The sequence below is a fragment of the Anopheles aquasalis genome, chromosome 2 (genome assembly GCF_943734665.1).
Source record: "Anopheles aquasalis chromosome 2, idAnoAquaMG_Q_19, whole genome shotgun sequence".
Classification (NCBI taxonomy): domain Eukaryota; kingdom Metazoa; phylum Arthropoda; class Insecta; order Diptera; family Culicidae; genus Anopheles; species Anopheles aquasalis.
This window is the reverse complement of record NC_064877.1, coordinates 10,900,001-10,917,243: the sequence shown is the minus strand read 5'-3', so window position 1 is coordinate 10,917,243 and position 17,243 is coordinate 10,900,001. Positions and strand designations below refer to the sequence as shown.

Below are 17,243 nucleotides of genomic sequence, written 5' to 3'. Positions count from 1 at the left end.
GATAAACTGTTCCGGGCCAACCGGACCAATCCACTTGATCAAACATTTGGGGTTTTGAGGTTTTGTGGTGAACATTGTGGTCTTGCGCCTGAAGTAGGCATAGCTATATTCTCATTATTTCAAAACATTTCCAACCAAATTCATAATCAATTTGTATTCCAGACTGCAAGCAGCTGAATTAATTAAAACCGATTGAAGTGGATACCATTCCGAACGTGGACATTAAAGGTGCTTCGAATGGTGTCGAATGATAACACTGATGTTAATGTTGATCTAACGCGTTGGCTGCTGCTTCCTGTTTATGCTCACCGTCTTGACAAGGAGACGTTGGACTTGAGTGCAAATCGAAATCAGTGCTCGAATAGATTGTCCGACAACAGAACGGTCACAAACACGGCGAACCACACCCGGGGGGCTCCCAAAGGCTCAAACGTAAAACCCTCTTTGTGTTTGTCCTCCATTTCTCTCTGCACCCTGCGATAAAAAAAAAAACTCACAATTCCGCGCTCGCGCCATCATGAAACGATGGCCATCGCGACCGGCGCGATCGATGACGCTGTACAGCCACCCATCGGTGCATCGCTGCGAACGGCAACGAACGCAATTGCATCCGGTCATAAGGCGCCGTTGAAAACGGTGACGATACCACCATCAGCAACAGCATCAGCAACAACGCAACCAGCACCAGAAAGATCGGCCAACACTGCGAAGCGTTAAATTAAAGTGAAGTGTACCGTGAAACCATCGATTGAAATAACACAAAATAGCGAGCGGAGCGAAACGATCCGTCCGGAGTCCGTTCCGTTCGGGGGCCACACAATCGGAACAAATCGTGGACGTGAACGTGGACGGTGAAAGGACGAACGGACGGACGGACGTTGAGTGGTGATTTGGAGCCTTTGCCTAACCGAGTGCCGAGTGTGGAAATGGATGAACAGGAATTGGAGCGGGCAGACGTTAAGGAAACGTTAACATCCGGTCAGCTGGAGGACCGCGATCGGGTGCGTTGGCCAGCGTTCCTCGAAGATGCCGCCGGACAGTGGCTGAATGGGAGCGAGCTGGACGGGGACTACCGGCTACCAGTAAGTTTATCCTTCCGCCCACTGTATCCCGTCGGGGTGCTTCGGGCGGGGAAATCCAATCCCGTATTCACTTTTGACCGCTATTTTTTTTTTTGGGTTCGAGGAACCGTATCCGAACGTCGATGTTTTTTTTTTCTCGCAGTGAGCTGCTGCAACTCATGATTCTAGCGCGCGAAGTGCAACAAAGTTTTCAAATCTACGTCGTCTCACGTTTCTGCTCGCTCCACTCATGCGATCTCCAATTTTCTCCCCGCACACAGCCGAACGGACTCGAGCGGACCGAACTGGTGGGCAACATGTCGAACGGAACGTCAGTCGATGGCAAGGGACAGGAAATCAACAGCTTTTACTTCTACGAGGTAAGTTTGAGCCAGTTCCCCCCCCCCCCCCCCCGTTTTTCCGGTGCACCATCGTCATGTAATCAAACCGTGCACCTCGGGATGGTGGTGCAGGTCACGTTTTTCCGCTGGATCCGCGATGCCACGGTTGTGGGTGTGCTGCTGCTACTGCAACGGGGCCGCCAGCTCTAAAACAGACGCGAACGAGTGTATAATGAATTTGTGTTCTACATAGAATTCCCACTTTCGATAGCCAATAAACAAGATCATTCGTTAGTATATCGACCATCCGGTGTGTGACACAGACAGATAGACACGGGGAGAGAGAGAGAGCGAGAGAGCGGGCGAGGGGCGCAGACAAAATAAAGGACAGACAGAATGTGCCTCACCGGATGTGTGCTCGCTGCGGGTGACGTGCACCACGTTTGCATGGCATTGGCCCACCCTACTGGTCGCACCAATAATTGAATTCTTCGTCGTCGATAGTGGCACGACACGGCTGGCAGCGGCCATAAAGGCAGCGGTCTACAAATTTACGGCACAAAACCGTCTAGACGCGCTTGATGTGATTTTTATCGAGTCCTACCCCCCCCCCCCCCCCCCGGGTTGCTTCTACCGTAAATGTCCTTTTGACAGGCGACACTGTCGACAGTTTGTTGGGTTCGGTAAGTTCCGGGCCAAAATAAATAGGAGTTCTCGCTCGCAAGCACACCCGAGATGATCCTCCGGCTGCTCTCCGGGTGGCCAGGTGTGAGGTTAGAAAAGGAAAGCAGAAAAAGGGTAGAATGTGCCCTTAACTCGCTTCTCGTTAGGTTGGGGCGGGAGCGACAAACCGTATTTACTGGCTACGAGCGCCAGGAGTGCGAGCGGAGTTCTAAGCGTCAGATGTCCTGTGGCGTCTGTTTTTGCATCACAATGAAGGAATCAAATTAAATGCATCCGACGGGGGAGGATGTGGACCAATGTATGTGACGAAAATTAAATCCCTCCAAACCAGGGACGATTGTAGCCAGGGTGTTTATTGCATCCGAGTGGCAGTTAACAGTTCTTTGAATAATGGTTCCCTGCAGATATTGGATTCCAGTGAAATGGTTGGTGTGAAACCAGTTTAGTATCCAAATCGTTAACTAAAGCGAATGCAGTTTGCTACTGTCTAGTGCTACTGCTGCAGCTGCTGTTAATTTTATTGCAAATTCCTTGGAAAAACCATCCGCTACTAGCAAGGAACTTTACTGATTTGCCTTCCGTGCCTTCCGCCTGAGAAACGCGTGACGGAAACACCGTTAAATTAGTCACACTAATGGGCACGCAACCATGCATAGTTGGCACACAAAACAAAAAAAGCATTGACAACAAAACAGCGAATTATCACCGAGAATGGCGCTTCAGGGTAGTCAGGACGACAATCCAGTAGTAGCGTGCACACAGCTGTCAAACGAAAACTCATTAGCGCGGCTCATGAGCGAACAGGGGAGCTTATTTGCCCGCCCGTTAAACCTACAATATTGGCAGCACATTTGTTGCCGCGCGTGGGAAATGCTTGGTAGCGCAGGGTTTGCCTACTTGGATTCCACTTTTTTCCCCCAAAAAACTTCACCCAACCAAAATCTCATCCTTCGCTTCTTGGATTTGTCACAAAAATTAATGACAAGAAAGGAAGCAAGAAAAAAAGTAAGAAAGAGCTAGCTCATTGAAACGATCTCAGTCTCTGTCAGCAAAGGCAATGGAGCTGAGCTACTGCGTTGGATGGTGTGTGTTTCCATTCTTCCGCTTTCGGTTCCCCCCCCCCCCTTTTCCGCTTCAATTTGCTCCTTTTCATTAGTAATTTCGCATGCTCGCGCGTAAGCAAGTACCCTATCGCCCCTTACAAATGGCAAAGGAAACCCCCTTTCATGATGGGAGGGATTTCTTTTCGCTCTGCTGCCGCGAGCACGTGCACGGAACACACGCCACTGGCTGGCTGACTTGCTGGCTGGCTGACTGGCTGGAACGGATTCTCGGAAGTTCCACACGAGAAGCGAGTGCCGTTTGTATCCACTTGTCAAAGCTTGAAATGAATATCCTGCACACTGAATGCTAGTTCCTTCCCGTCACCAAAACCGGTGACGTCGCGTGCGTGCCTGCGTGCTTGTGTGTGCCAGGGGCATAAAGCTAGCAAAAGTATTCGTTGCAACCCGAAAACGCGAACGAACACGGTGTCGATGGGGAGAAGGGAGCAAAAGAAAATGGATGTGCAAAAAATTAGTGCCAACTGGGGCGTATAAAATGGAAACAGAAGAACTGACGTCAAGGCAAGAAGCTGGCGAATTGGTGTTGCTCTAACCAAGACCACAAGCAAAAAAGTCTCCCCGATCCTCGACATCGTCCATTCGGTGTCAAGTGCCCGAAATGGGGTGCGAAAGGGGGGGCTAAGGGTAGATCCGAAACGGGTTAAGCTCGCTGTCGTCATACCAACACCACCAGGTTTTGCGCTTCACGGATCGTGTTATCTTATCGGTGTTCAGCGCGCTCCCCCTTCTTTCCTTCCCTGTGGCCAATGAGCCAGAACTAAAAGGGAACAGAAAGTCCCAGAAATGATTGGTCGATACAAATGGGTGTGCGGTGGAACTAACGAAGAAAAAAAAAAGAATCAGAAAACGGAAAGAAAAACCGGAGCATGAAAGAACTCCTCGGGAAAGGGGTGTCGAACGAACGATTTTCACTTCACAGACCGGCGCCTCGGTCAGCTCGGGCGCATTTTGGCAGCCTCTTTTCTTGGCCGATCTCGCTCGGATCGTCGGTTAGAAATTGAATAAGTGAAAAGGGAAAACGGGAAGGAGATAGCGGAATACTGAAACCGAAATGGAAATGGAATGAACATTGTACCGAAATAGCCTCCGTGATGGTGCAAATGGTTGGTGAATTTGCTTCGGATGGGAAAAGCCTCCCCGTGGTGGAGCTTCCCACCAAATAGGATGGCAAATTATTTTATCCATTGACACACACAGACACACAGCCAGCCCATACATATATTGGGTGTACCCTTTTCGGCAGCTCTTATCGGTCAATAATTTCATTCCCTTTTGGGTACTTCTTGGAGTGAAAATGTCGTGCGCTGAGGGCTCTCTCCCGGGGTGTGGCGCCATTGGGCGCCTAATTTATAGCTACCGCCCATGGTTTTCGCCATTCGTGCTTTTGGGACCGTGCGAAATTCGACACCTCGACTCGTGACCGCTGCCAAGATGCATGCCGAGATGCGAGATGTTGGCTGCACTGCGGTTTCTATCCTCTTTTGGCCCAGTTATCTTGGGAAAATTACCGGGGGGTTTGCTGGTGCGAAACAGGCGCCTCACAGAAGCGCGGTGGAAGAATGTAAATCCCAAGACACATTCAAAAACGTGCCTCATGTTCCTATCCAAGGAATTTGTATAACCCTGGAGTGGTGCCCAAAGGACTCGCTTAAAGGCGTGAAAATGATGATGATCATCATGATGTCATGCAGGTCAGCATCCTTAGCGACAAAAAAGGAAATGGACGCACCAATATACCGCGAGCCCGAAAGCGGAACGCGCCATATGATTCACGCAGCGCCAAGTGCCAAACCAACCGCCGCTCTTTGGCAGGTCCAAGGCGAAACCGCTTTAATGCGACGGGGATGAATTACTGTCACATTTGCTGTGCACGGCGCCTACGGTGTCCCCCCTCATCGATCATTATATTATTTGTCGCTGGTGATTTAATTTTTGGCGCATTCTCACACGTGAGACGGTCTCGAGCTGGTCGCGGTGATGCTTACGTATGATTGAACGGTGGTCAGAAGGATGGAAAGGGTGGTGCGATCTGCTGTCACTGTTTAACGTAACCAGTTTGTGATTTCGATTAATTCCGACCTCGAACACTTTCGTTGGCGTTGTGATAAAAAGGGGAGAAATCAGGAAAAAAAAGCAACTGTCAAAGTTTTTCAACGTTTCAAAACGTTTTTCAGGGGGAAAACAGAAATGCTGCACCCAGTATAGTACAATTAAGGTGGTTAAATTGGTTGGATTCGGGCAATTATTAGCAGGGGTTGATAATGATGATAATGAGGGTCCAACCTTTTGCGAAATTACGCCGTTTAACGCTTAACCCAGTCGAAAGATTCGACGAATTGATCTCATTTAATGATATCAATTCTATATACCCGGTAAAATTAACGGACGATGAAACGTTCCGGTTCTCCGATAAATTAAGTATTTTAGTTAAATTATGAATTCAACATTTTTAATCACTGTGTGGTATTTCGATAAAAATTAGGTGACAAAAACCGTTGTCGTTTATCTGAATCCAACTCAACTGATATTAACCATAGATATTGGGAAATATACTGGGATATGAAAAGTGTCTTTAACTGCTTCAAAAACAAATTGATTAGGCACCTCTTATCCTCTTGAAAATATGTCGAGTTAACAGTTAATACGAAATTAATAAATTCCTAAATAAATCATGAAATAGTGTGCTTGTGGCTAGTGTCCTTACTTACTTACTTATGCGGAACTACAACGAGCTTCTGAAATTTCTTCCACCGTTCAAGATACAACGATTAAGTCGCACGGATCGTTCAATGATTCCAATTCTTTTTAAACTAATATTGATACCGTCACTCCATCTCAATCATGGGTCGTAAAGGCCTCTTATGAAGACTATCGATGTTAATTCTTGATCCTATGCAGGTGACACTCTCCGCGACTTCGAATGGCTTGATAAGCCCGCTGAAATTAGTCAACAAAGAAGTGTATATTAGGGTTCGGAAGCGTATGAATGTAGCGTAACTGAAATTTGAAGAAGCAATAAGCAACGATCCACCGCTCAATTGTCGTCGTTTGCTTGTTGACTGCAGCAAGTTTTTTTTGCTAAAGCGAAAAAGCAATCATAACCACTTGCGTAGGGGTAGTAACGAGAGTTCTTCATCACAAACAGATCGAAAGCACACCCCAACCGAATAAGCAGTGTGTCTATTCCTCTGATATTAAAAGATAGTCTTGAAGCTAAAAAGTGCTGAATATTGGATTGAAATTTAGCTGGTTCCCACACAAGCGAGAGACTCAATTGATTCCAATACCGAGCTACCGGTACCACGGTCTACCAGAAGCCCTTTCAACCATTAACAGTATTATCTCGGTTGTCCAGACAACGGCTTGGCATCGTATCAGCTAAACCGCAAGGAAATCGGAAGCCAACCTTTTCAACTAACTTGGAATCAACGAAAGCAATCCCTAGCAGTGCGTTTTTTCCTTTGATCTTACGAAAAGCATTCCCGCGCCACGTTGCGGGCAGGCACTCGTGATTCATCGTGTGCTGCGCATTTGCTGGCCCACAATCATAAACAAAATTGATTTAAAAAGCATAGTTCGTTTGACCGTATCGCATGCCTTACTACTACGCCACCGCCGCCGCTAACGGACTTCATTAATAGAATTCGTGAGTAACAAGTTCCTCGGTGGAGAGGAGAAGAGAATAATTTACTTTTTTGGCAACATTCCAAAGCAGCGTTCAAACTTCAAGCTGTTGCATGCGGAGCAGTGTGCTGGGTTCGTAGGATGTATGTATTCCCCCGCTGCTACGGTGCCAATGACCGAATGACAAACGAGTAGAAACGACCAACGACGCGTGGACCAGCAGAGCTGGCATTGAAATATGCGCCACGAATAACGAAAGCAACTGAACCGACAGTTGTGTTCCAGGACGAATGCTACGCGAAAAGGACAATGCGTGAGAATGCAGAACAATTCACCGATATCCTCCCCCTGAAAGACGCTGAGTTGACTCTCTCGATCGATTGTCGTCGCTTTAAAGCTGACCAGAAGACGACTATCGCGAGTCTGAAAGTTTTCGCAGTGGTCGTGCGTCCACGTATCGTTTCGGGGAGATCTTGATTTATGTCGACCGTCTTTTGACCTCAACATCCGGACAGACCTGAACGTCACGCGCCGTGAAAGCTGAGCTGTATTCTCCGTTTATGCTGAAGAGACCGATGAACCGATGCTAGGCGCTAGAACACTAAGATCAAGTGTTGCCGGCTTAGTGTTCCGGATTACTGAGTGTGGAGCAGGTTCAGCAAAGGGTTTCCACTACGACAAGTTTCCTCAATTTGTGCGCGTGTGTCTCACCCTGGCAAAAAATGGCAAATCAACAAGCACTTTCAACAGCAACACGCTATTAAGTGCGGGATCGTAAATCATCAGCAGCGGCCACTACTACTCGGTTGTACCCTTTTCAACACTTTCAGTCGACACTTTTGCGACGACCGCGAAGACGAACAAGAAATACTAATTCGTAGTTTCCCTCGAACCACTAGGCTAGACGAGAATCGTTTCCTTGCAACAGGCTGCCTTCCTACTGTGGCTGCACGCGAACGCCACAGTCGTGGACATTGCACACGGTCGACATCCGGTGGTCCGACATCGACGGTGGCGGAGTGTAAATCGCATTAAGATTCGTTCCAAGTCCCGTTTCGTCTGCGTTTCATTACCCATTTCCCATCGTGGTAGTGACGGTGGTGGTTGGGGAAGGGTGGCGGGTCGTCTACATGTCGCCCATGGCCACTGCTGGCAAGTTGCAGTTCGAAACAGACGCACGAACGGACCCGTCTCCTGTTGCGCTTCGAGAAAGAAACATAAATACGCAGGGAGGTGGTAGTTTATGTTAATGCTTATGCTAAATGCTGCTAATACTAGGGTGCATCCCTTTGTCTTTGTCTTGAGCAAGAAATGGAAATGAAAAAAACCCGAACCCAAGGGTCAACTGACGGTCCAAGATGCGTGCGAATTGTTATTCCATCCGTGTTTAATTGACATTAAGAATCTGTCCGACCGTCTGGACATGGCCGCTGGCCAAACATTGCTACCGCTGCAGTTGCTGCTGCTGCTGCAGTTGCTGCAAATGGTAATTGAATTTGTCCATAAGCCAATGCCCAACGGCCACGGGATTCGGACGGTCGTTTAACGTCACATAATTAGTATTCGATTCGAAACAAATGATTGTGTCGAGGGACAGCGCACGGCATCGACAGCATTCCGAGAGAGAGAGAGAGATGTTGAGAGTGAAAGAGGGGATTACCGGTGATGCATCGGCCGATCGGACTCGTCGGTGGCCACCGTTACTCGCGTGTAATTGCAGTGTGCAGTTAAATTGAATTCATTTGAAAGAGAACCGCCTCGTACCGTTCCAGTTCGGTGCTGGAAGAACCGATTAATGGATGTGGATCTCCTGGGTATGCAACGCCGTTCAAGTTCAAGTAGCAATGTTCGGCTCAATGTTTACCAGCGAACCGAAAAGTCAAGGATGATCAGTAACGGCCAGATGACACGAAACCATGGCCTCCAACCGTGTGTGCTTGCGCGATAACCGGGTCGATGGGAATCGACTTCGTGTCCTCCTTCTGCTCTACTGTCGTCTGATGACGCGTAGGTTTGATGTCTTTATTTACCACGAGGACGTAAAGTGCAAATTGGGTTTTCGGAGCAATCGCCCGTCGACATTACGCAAGGCCTCTAATTACGAGAAAACTGGTATCGGAGCAAAAGGTTAATGTGTTCCAATTCGATTTCCGATCGGTTCCCGGCCAGTCTTTGTCCTCGGACCTCGGTGCGGCGCGAGTATGGATAGTGGATTCGCTGATTGATGTGGTCCTGAGATGAAGCTATGCTGCTCCAATTTGTGACCCCCGTTCTCAATACATTGCATCCTTTCGAGGCTCGATAAGACACCATCACCATATCGCGGCCGATTGATGCTAACCGCCGCGAACTTCGGAATGATTTGTGAATTGATGTGTGGTATCATACATTGGAGGGAGGTTTATGGATTTATATGACGACTGCCCATCATCGGTGCCTGGAAGATCGCAAGCATTCGCTTCCCCGAATGATGATGCGAAACATTTGGCTAATTAAGACATTTGTGTGCTGATTTGGCATCACTCATCTTTATATTGTGGGAAACACCGCCCGCCCAAATACGGCAACGCACAATCAGCAGAAAGATCAGCAATTTAGCTTTCTCGCCAATGGGCCGCCGTTCAAACGGTGTCAAGATCCTTCGCTCCTGGGATGTCTCAAGAAGACATCAATCGGAATGGAAGTTTGTCTGTTGAATTTCATCGTCGCGCGTGCTGTGCGATTGTGAAGATTTCGCAAAAGATTACCCAAAGGCGTACGCCATTATCTTCAAGTGGGGTGCCGCCGCTCGAATCGATCGGTCGACCGGCCGGTCGGCCACCAATAGTTTCCCTTCTCGCGCGTTGTAACCATCATTCGGACCACACAAATGCCGCCCGTAAATAATGCCCATAAAGCTGCCAGCTTACAGGGAGCTGGTCTTTTCGCGATAACCCTTTCCTGCTGCGACGGACGGACGGAGAGCGCACGGCTCCCACTAATGTGCGGTCGACTAATGCGTTCGAACTTCTCGGGGAGGGTTTTTCCTTTTCTTTTTTCTTTTTTCTTCGAGCGCCCATAGTAGAGCTGATGCGCGAATAATTATTCGACGTAACGGCTCATGATAGTGGCTGTCCGGGAACCGCGGGGTTAAGCATTATTTAGTGGCCGTAAATCGATTTGTTTAATCGTAGGCACGCGGCGACCGATCCGGTGTGTGTGCCATTTAGTCACTCGTCGGCCACTAGGCCGACCTCCACGTCTAGATGACGTCGTCGGCCGATGGCAGACAGCCAACATATTGCGGCAGCAGCGGGGAGATCCTCGGTATTCTCTATCGATGATCGTTACTGGAATGGTTATTAGATGATCGGTTGGAGCCGGGCAAAAACAAAAACCAAACTTATCACCACTCGAGGCATCAATTAGCGGCGGAAAAACCATTATTTCTCGGGGTCTTTCATACCGCGACAGTTATGTAACGTGTCTCGTTTCTGTGAATATTGCAGTATCGCTTTACCCGGAGACTCACATACTGGATTGTTGGAACGATTTGTGCATGCTGCACATGGATTTAGTATAATGATATCCTCATCTATACCACCTCATAATTGGTTGGCTTAAGGAGTCAAATAAATCGGGGCCATAAGGACGGACTGCAACAATAACCGTACATGGTTCTGGGGAACTTTGAACTTTTATGAACTGCCCTCTCAAACCCAAAGTTTCAAAAGTATGCAGTATAAAACGTCGGTGGTTATTGGCTGGCTGGCTGAAGCCAAAACAACTTCCACTACCGTTTTACAGACGCCATCGAGCCCTGTAATGGTCTACGGATACTTTGTGGTGTGGTGCTGCACCGAAGCACTCCTCTTAAACTGTCTGGCGTCTCACAGTTGACAGTTTGTCCCAAGATCCTAGTGGTGGGACGATAGAAAATGATAATTATGGATCATCATCTTTTGCATCCCTGGATGGCCCTCGTCGACGATTCCAAGATGCTCCAATTTGTCTCCCCTTCTCCGTTGCACATCAAGGAGTGGCGGAGCGTTAGCCACGCTTTCGCACTTCATGTGTGGCTGGAGTCGATCGCCTGGAGTCTGCACTACCCCTAATGCTGCTGAGCTAAGCACCGAGCGAGCCAACCAGGAATTACTGTGTCTGGTTTAACCCGAAACTGCAACGGCATCCAGAGTGTGCCGAGACTGTGGGACTTTAAGGGAGTGAACAGTCAATAGGTAATCAGTAGGTAAAAGCTTCGGCAACATATAAAGCTGACGAAGCGAAGGGGACCTCGGATCTACCAGTGCCAAAGATAGACGCTAGAAGGTATGTAACTTGAACGACGAAGCCCTAATGGTGCCGTATGGGCAAAGTTACATCGTTTACAGTGAGGCAGCAAGTCGAGTCGGTTCGATACGGGTGCTTTGCGTTGGCCCCGGGTGGCGTACAGTGAGCTGCTGTACTGCTTAGCTGGACGTTGTCCGTGAATCCCTTGACTAATTACTGCTTTGTCAAAGACGGGATGAATGAGTAGCAATTCGCGCGTAACACAAACCCACGCAAAAGCAAATCGAATTCAGGCTTTGGCAACCTGTTAACAGGGGTTTTTGTTGTTGGAGAGTAAGAGCGTAATTGAATTCTCGATAAAGGCATCTTAAACTGACGTAAGTCCACCCACCGGTTGGCTTATTATTTGCACTTTTCCTACACTAACTTTTATCGCTCGTCCCTCAGGACCAACCGATCCAATGGCAAGTTTATCGAAATCAGCCACAGCAGCGCACGTGCGATTGAGCCGAGACGTCGAGCTTCCTGTTGAGCTCGATCCACGTGGCACCCCACCATTATAGCCACGATGGGACCCAACCCCGTTGCGGCCCACGTGGCGCGTATCATCTTAAAGCAAAAAAGGGTTTCATTTTGCGCTTCAATAACCACAACATTATACGCAGCCGTATGATGTGCTTCTTTTCTGTTTTTTTTTACCGCCTTCCCCGTATTTCAAGGTCCCGGCAGCGCACACTCCCGCAATGACTTGTTGGATGGCAGCTTCAATGCGTCTTGCGTGCAGCATCGTTGGCAGCCAACCGGGCAGCCAGCGTCCTCTCCAGACCCAGTGCACCCACGTTACGCTGATGGCGAGCGCCATCAACTTCCGATAATTCGTTTAGATAGAGCTTTATTTAGGACGCCATTAAATTAAATGACCTTTTTCGCCCTTCCACGCCCTTATGGTGGCTCCAGGGATCATACCATCATGTCCCTTGATGCAGCTCCCTGGCAACCGGCATGGTTCGCGATATCTTTTCATCATTTCTTTCGCGCCCGAAGATGTTTGCTAGTTGCACTTTTTCCAAGCAATTGCTACCCGTTACCGTTCCGGAAGTAAAGCAGTGATAGCGGAGCAGGATATGGCGGGAAGGATGGGAGGATTGCTCGCTTGATGCTCGAACGAAGCAAAATGGTTACTGCTGCAACCTACGATATCTCGGGCTCGTGCTCGGGCTCTTATTTACAACAAAAGTTGGAAAATTTGTAGTGCTCGCTGATGTGGTATGGCGAACTTTGGTGAAGAAGCGAGTGCTGCTTCAGCTCTATCGATAGATAGACAGATGTATAGAGAGAGGGAGAGAGAGAGAGCTGGGGATTTTATGGCGTAAAGATGCCACATTCCGGCGGCCATCGATGCTCAACAAGTTTGCAATCCTCGTGCCATATGGTGGTGGTGGTTGCGTGTGTTCTCCTTCTTGAAAATAAAAAAACGGACCGATCCAACCGACCCAATCCGTTACGCTACCATGCCGTACTTGACATTGGCATGGCGTGTGCTGCCATGTCCGTCCGTCTGGCGTGCGTGCATTCGCGAGAGAGAGAGAGAGAGAGGGCAAGAGGAGAAAAAATGAAAACAGAAAGAAAAAAATCTCCCCATCCCCATCCTCGTCCGCCTTCCCTTTTTCGACAAAATGTGCACGATACGCCACATATAATCGCTACATTAAGTGCAACACCCCGTGGATTACAAGTAAATCAAGCTGATTATCGCATAATAACTCAATAAAACCGACTCGTTCACCATCGGTGGTCAGACAGCACGACGTGCTGACGTGCGCCGGTATGGTGCCGGTCTCTAGGGAGTTCACAGAGACGTATGTCCTAATCGAAAACGCAACCCCAACGGTTCGATTCAAGTTGGCTCCGATGGCGGTTCATCGGATCGGATGCACCAATGGTGGACGGTGGCTGCAGCACTGCAGCAGCACTTAACCGTTCCGCAGCGGAGCGGTTTGTAACGACGCTGGCCACTTATGAGTGTGGATTGATAAGTGCAGAAAGCGGAGCGACGAATGTGCCCTTGGTTTATGCTTTTATCACTTTTATCCCTTTTAAACTGGTCGTGCACAGAGTTAGTGTGTTAAGTATTTAAATTTTAGCGAATCAAATTCAAATGATCGAAATGAAATACAAAAATATCCGTATGCCGGTGCTCGTCAGCACTTATCAACTCGACCAAGGTAACCGGAGGAGTGCTTCACAGCTATCGGTTTCCTAATGTGACCGAAGCGTCACACTGTACTTACTGCCACCACGTATGGCAAATGCGTTGTAAGAGCGCTCCGAAATCGAAAAGCGTGAGTCCGGCCATCGGCCACCTTCCAGCATCCATCGCATCGCTTCTGCCGTTGAACGATGGTAAAAAGGGCTCGCTGTAGCCACCGACAACGGTACAAGCACAAAACCTGTCCATATCGGAGATCTAGTCAATCAATTTGTCATAACTTTGTGATGGTTAGCCAGCTAGCCAACTTGCTATAGGTAGCACTGCTTCTCAGCAGCAGCAACAGCACTGCGAACAGTTAGAGCGCTTCAACGGCACGTTTGGACGGGGCAACGCTGGCCGAAGAGAAGGGGAATCGAACATCGATCATCATAAATCTGACCATGCTGCACATGCCGCATGGCGCTGCATCGCTAGCAACCGGTGGGCGATGATCGTCACAACAGCACCGATGGACCGATTCCATCGCCCCGGGGCCAGCGTACGTCTGGTCTCGGGCTGTTGGATGGCAGAAGCGATAGCTGCAGCTGACGTTTCGACCATTTCTCTCCGGTGAAATGATGATGAGCTGCAGGCATGAAGCTGCGGTATGGATTCGGACATTGCCATCTGTTGCAGAGGTTGGGTAAAGAGTGAGACAGCCCTTTTTGCTCTGTAGGTAGCGAGTTGGCGAGTGCTGATAAGCAAATCTGCGCACCGAGTGATGATGGTTCGCATTGAGGAATTTCAACTCATCTCCTCTAACGGTTTTGGGCAGAGCAGACTCCTAATGGGGTGGCTGTTAAGTGGTTCGAACTAACGGAATTAGTTTGTGGAGGTAGGATGAAGCTATATTCTTGATTTATAAAGATTCATAATGAATAACGAATCTAGATGAATCAGCAGTGATTTGTAGGATAGAAATATTTCGCGAAAACTCACCTGGAATGCTACATGTCAATAGAAATGTGTCATCTTTAACAACTCATTCGATGTTTCACATTATTCCCATCAATAGGAGCTATAATTTCCTCCTTAAAAGCATTCCAAACTCAGCTCCATAAATTCCACAAACAGTTCCATATGCAACAAGGCCATCGAGAGTCGAATGTTGGTCGAATTTTAACAAACACTGCTCACCGTACCGGAACGCTAGCAACGACAGGCCACTCTAGCCGCCATCAAACTCGCCGTATCGCTCACCGAAACGGAAAAGTATTCCGTAATAAAATTTAGTGCTTATCACACTAAAAACGATGCTTTCGAAGGAAGGCTACTGCAATCGAGGGAACGAAAAAGTAGCCAGTGACAGAGAGAGAGAGAGAGAGAGAGAGAGAGAGAGAGAGGGGGGGGGGGGGGAAGTGAAGAAATACCAAATGAAGGACAGAGAAATAAAAAAAAAGTGCGTTTGGCCCATTTTTTCCCCGTCTTCGAACTAATCCAATCAAACAAATAAAGGCCGTCAAATGCCTGCCTGGGCGTTGGGGTGTAGGAAAGCTTCGTCATAAGTTTTGCGTCACAGACTCGCCACCGGATGCGCTTTCGACGGAATGTGCTCAGCTGTCCATCTCCGTTCCGTGCCCTTCCTCGTTCGTTCGGTCACCGTTTGCTTTTTGAAGACTTTTGCAAGAATCCTTACGGTTGACCTACTTTTCTCTCTTTTGGACGAGCCCGTCTTTCCGTGACGCCGTGGATATTTGCGAGTCAGATTGAAAAGGGCGACATTAAACTTATGATAGTATTTATAAGGCCTTGATGCAAGTCACCCCTAGCGAGGGCCATTCTTGCTCTACTTTTTGGGGATAATTTTTTTTTCAGGCTCATGTAAATGGGTTTTCCTTCCCTGACATCACCATTTCCGGTGTATTGTCACCCTTAGCTGAAGCACATTCTTCTTACTGTCCCAGTTTCCGAGCGAGGAGTTCGCGGAGTAGCTTACTTTTTCCTCCCAATTTCACACGAAAGGACGCGTTTTTTTGCTCACTTTTACGGGTAAGTGAAAACGGGTAGGTTGGACTGCGTAATAGCTCCACAGGAGCAGCCAACACAAGGAACACTCCTCCTCGAGATCCCACGGGATGCGTACTCTATTGACTTCGATAACGAATGGCTTTGCCAGTAACGGGCGAATTCCATTGTAGTTTTTGCCAGCTGCCAGGGAAATACTGCCAAACGATGTCGAGATATAGGCCACAAACCTGTAAGACGTCGGTGCTGGTGGTTGGCGCCGGATTCCATTACCAGGCGGCCCCGGTACGATAGATGAAGGTTGTTTGACAGCTTCAGGCATCCTCCCGGTAGATCCCACCTCCAAAGTCATCCCACCCCGAGCCGGGCCCAAGACGAATGGAACGATATCGTAGGTCGTGTGGGAGTGTGGGTAGCATAGCGATACTGGACGATGCTGGGAGTGGTCTCCTAAGTTGACATGAAAAATTAGACCAAATTTGCCCCCAAAACACTGTGGTTGACGACTGGTAATGAAATACGATGCCTTCATGGACACTAGATGAAAGGCTTACCCGAGATGAATGACGTAGAAATGTCTTCCGTTGTGGTACGGAGTAGCTAGGAACTCGTTGGAGTATTTTGTTGGAATTAAGGTAATACTTATTGTGTTGATTTAAGTAGTATACGTTAGCCATCACCGAAATAGAACGAGTTTTGTTCCATTTTCTTTGGATTAAAATTGAACTTCATAAATTCCTTGAGCCGTACCACTCCACTCAACTTCCAAACATTGTCCAAATGGAATTCAACCCCTTACAATTTGACGCCCGTTGGTATCCAGGTCACCGATGAAAGTGATCCCCTTCACCACTTTCCACCCGTCGGCATGTACTATCTTCCATTTGTCCACAAGTCACTCCCGTTCAGTGGTTCACCACCGCCCCGACATTACTATTCCCCATTCTTTAGCGCCCTTTTTTCTCTGGAGTGCGAGGAAATGAAGTTTCGGCTTTTCGACGTCGCCAGTTAATAGATGCCCATCGTATTGACTGGTGAGGGGGGGGGGGGGGGGGGAACGGCCTCCTCGCAGGTTGCCGGGAACGGAAAACAGGTCTGGGATAGTTGTTTTGCAGAGAACGGCTCAAACAGTACCAATTCCAATCATCTCAACCGAACCCGGGGAATGCAGGTCAAGGAATGTGTAGAGTGCCGAAGATCCCGCTCCCGTTCGCTTATCTTATAGCTAGCCGAGCGTAAGCTGGAACACAAACAATGTACAACCGTAACGGGGATCGTTTTTTTTTTTTGTATCGGAAAGACTAGCCGGCCAGATGAAGAAGTGAACCTGACGGCGTAATAGCTGACGGAATTATCGCTTCCGGATTGGAGTCGGTTTGATTTATAGTTCCCCAACAAGATCTGAAAGCTATTGGGGTAAGTAAGCGTGCCGGAACAAGTAGCCAAACACATGCCACGGAAACCCTGTGGAACGATTTCGCTTGATGGGACAGGAATTTTATTTATTTCCTCTTCTTATCCCCTTCAATTGCCACGGACAGGACGTTGGCCCAGTAATGAAGGGAAGTGCCTGTGGGCACTTCCAGCCAGCGCCAAGGAGAAAGAGCAAAAACATGTTGTCGGTTTTATTTTTGTTGGGTGCGCATAAAATTGATTGTGTCACGATCACTGCGTACGGCCCACTATCGGTGAACTCACTTGACAGAATTAGGCCACATCGCTTGACCGGAAAGCCCTTTTTTGATTGCTCGAAACGGTAGCCAACAGTAGCGGCGGCTCCTGTTGATCTGCTCCTCCATGTTGGTGCGTCGCAGGTCGCATTACCTTATTGATGGGTGAAGAAGTCCAAATATAAATTATAAATTGACCTCAGCTAGCTCGCAGCACACATTTGGACACATTTCCCCACATTACCGTCATGGCA

The 17,243-nt window shown here is 48.4% G+C and overlaps 1 protein-coding gene across 1 annotated transcript in view; it reads left to right on the top strand.

Moving 5' to 3' along the window:
• LOC126570400 (cardioacceleratory peptide receptor-like) overlaps nucleotides 1-17,243 on the top strand; it is a 48,106-nt gene that overhangs the window by 22,870 nt on the left and 7,993 nt on the right. The window contains exons 2-3 of the mRNA XM_050228140.1: nucleotides 163-1,082; nucleotides 1,343-1,441. Of these exons, the coding sequence (XP_050084097.1) occupies nucleotides 927-1,082; nucleotides 1,343-1,441 (255 nt within the window). The 5' untranslated portion in view covers nucleotides 163-926. The remainder of the gene's footprint in view (nucleotides 1-162; nucleotides 1,083-1,342; nucleotides 1,442-17,243) is intronic.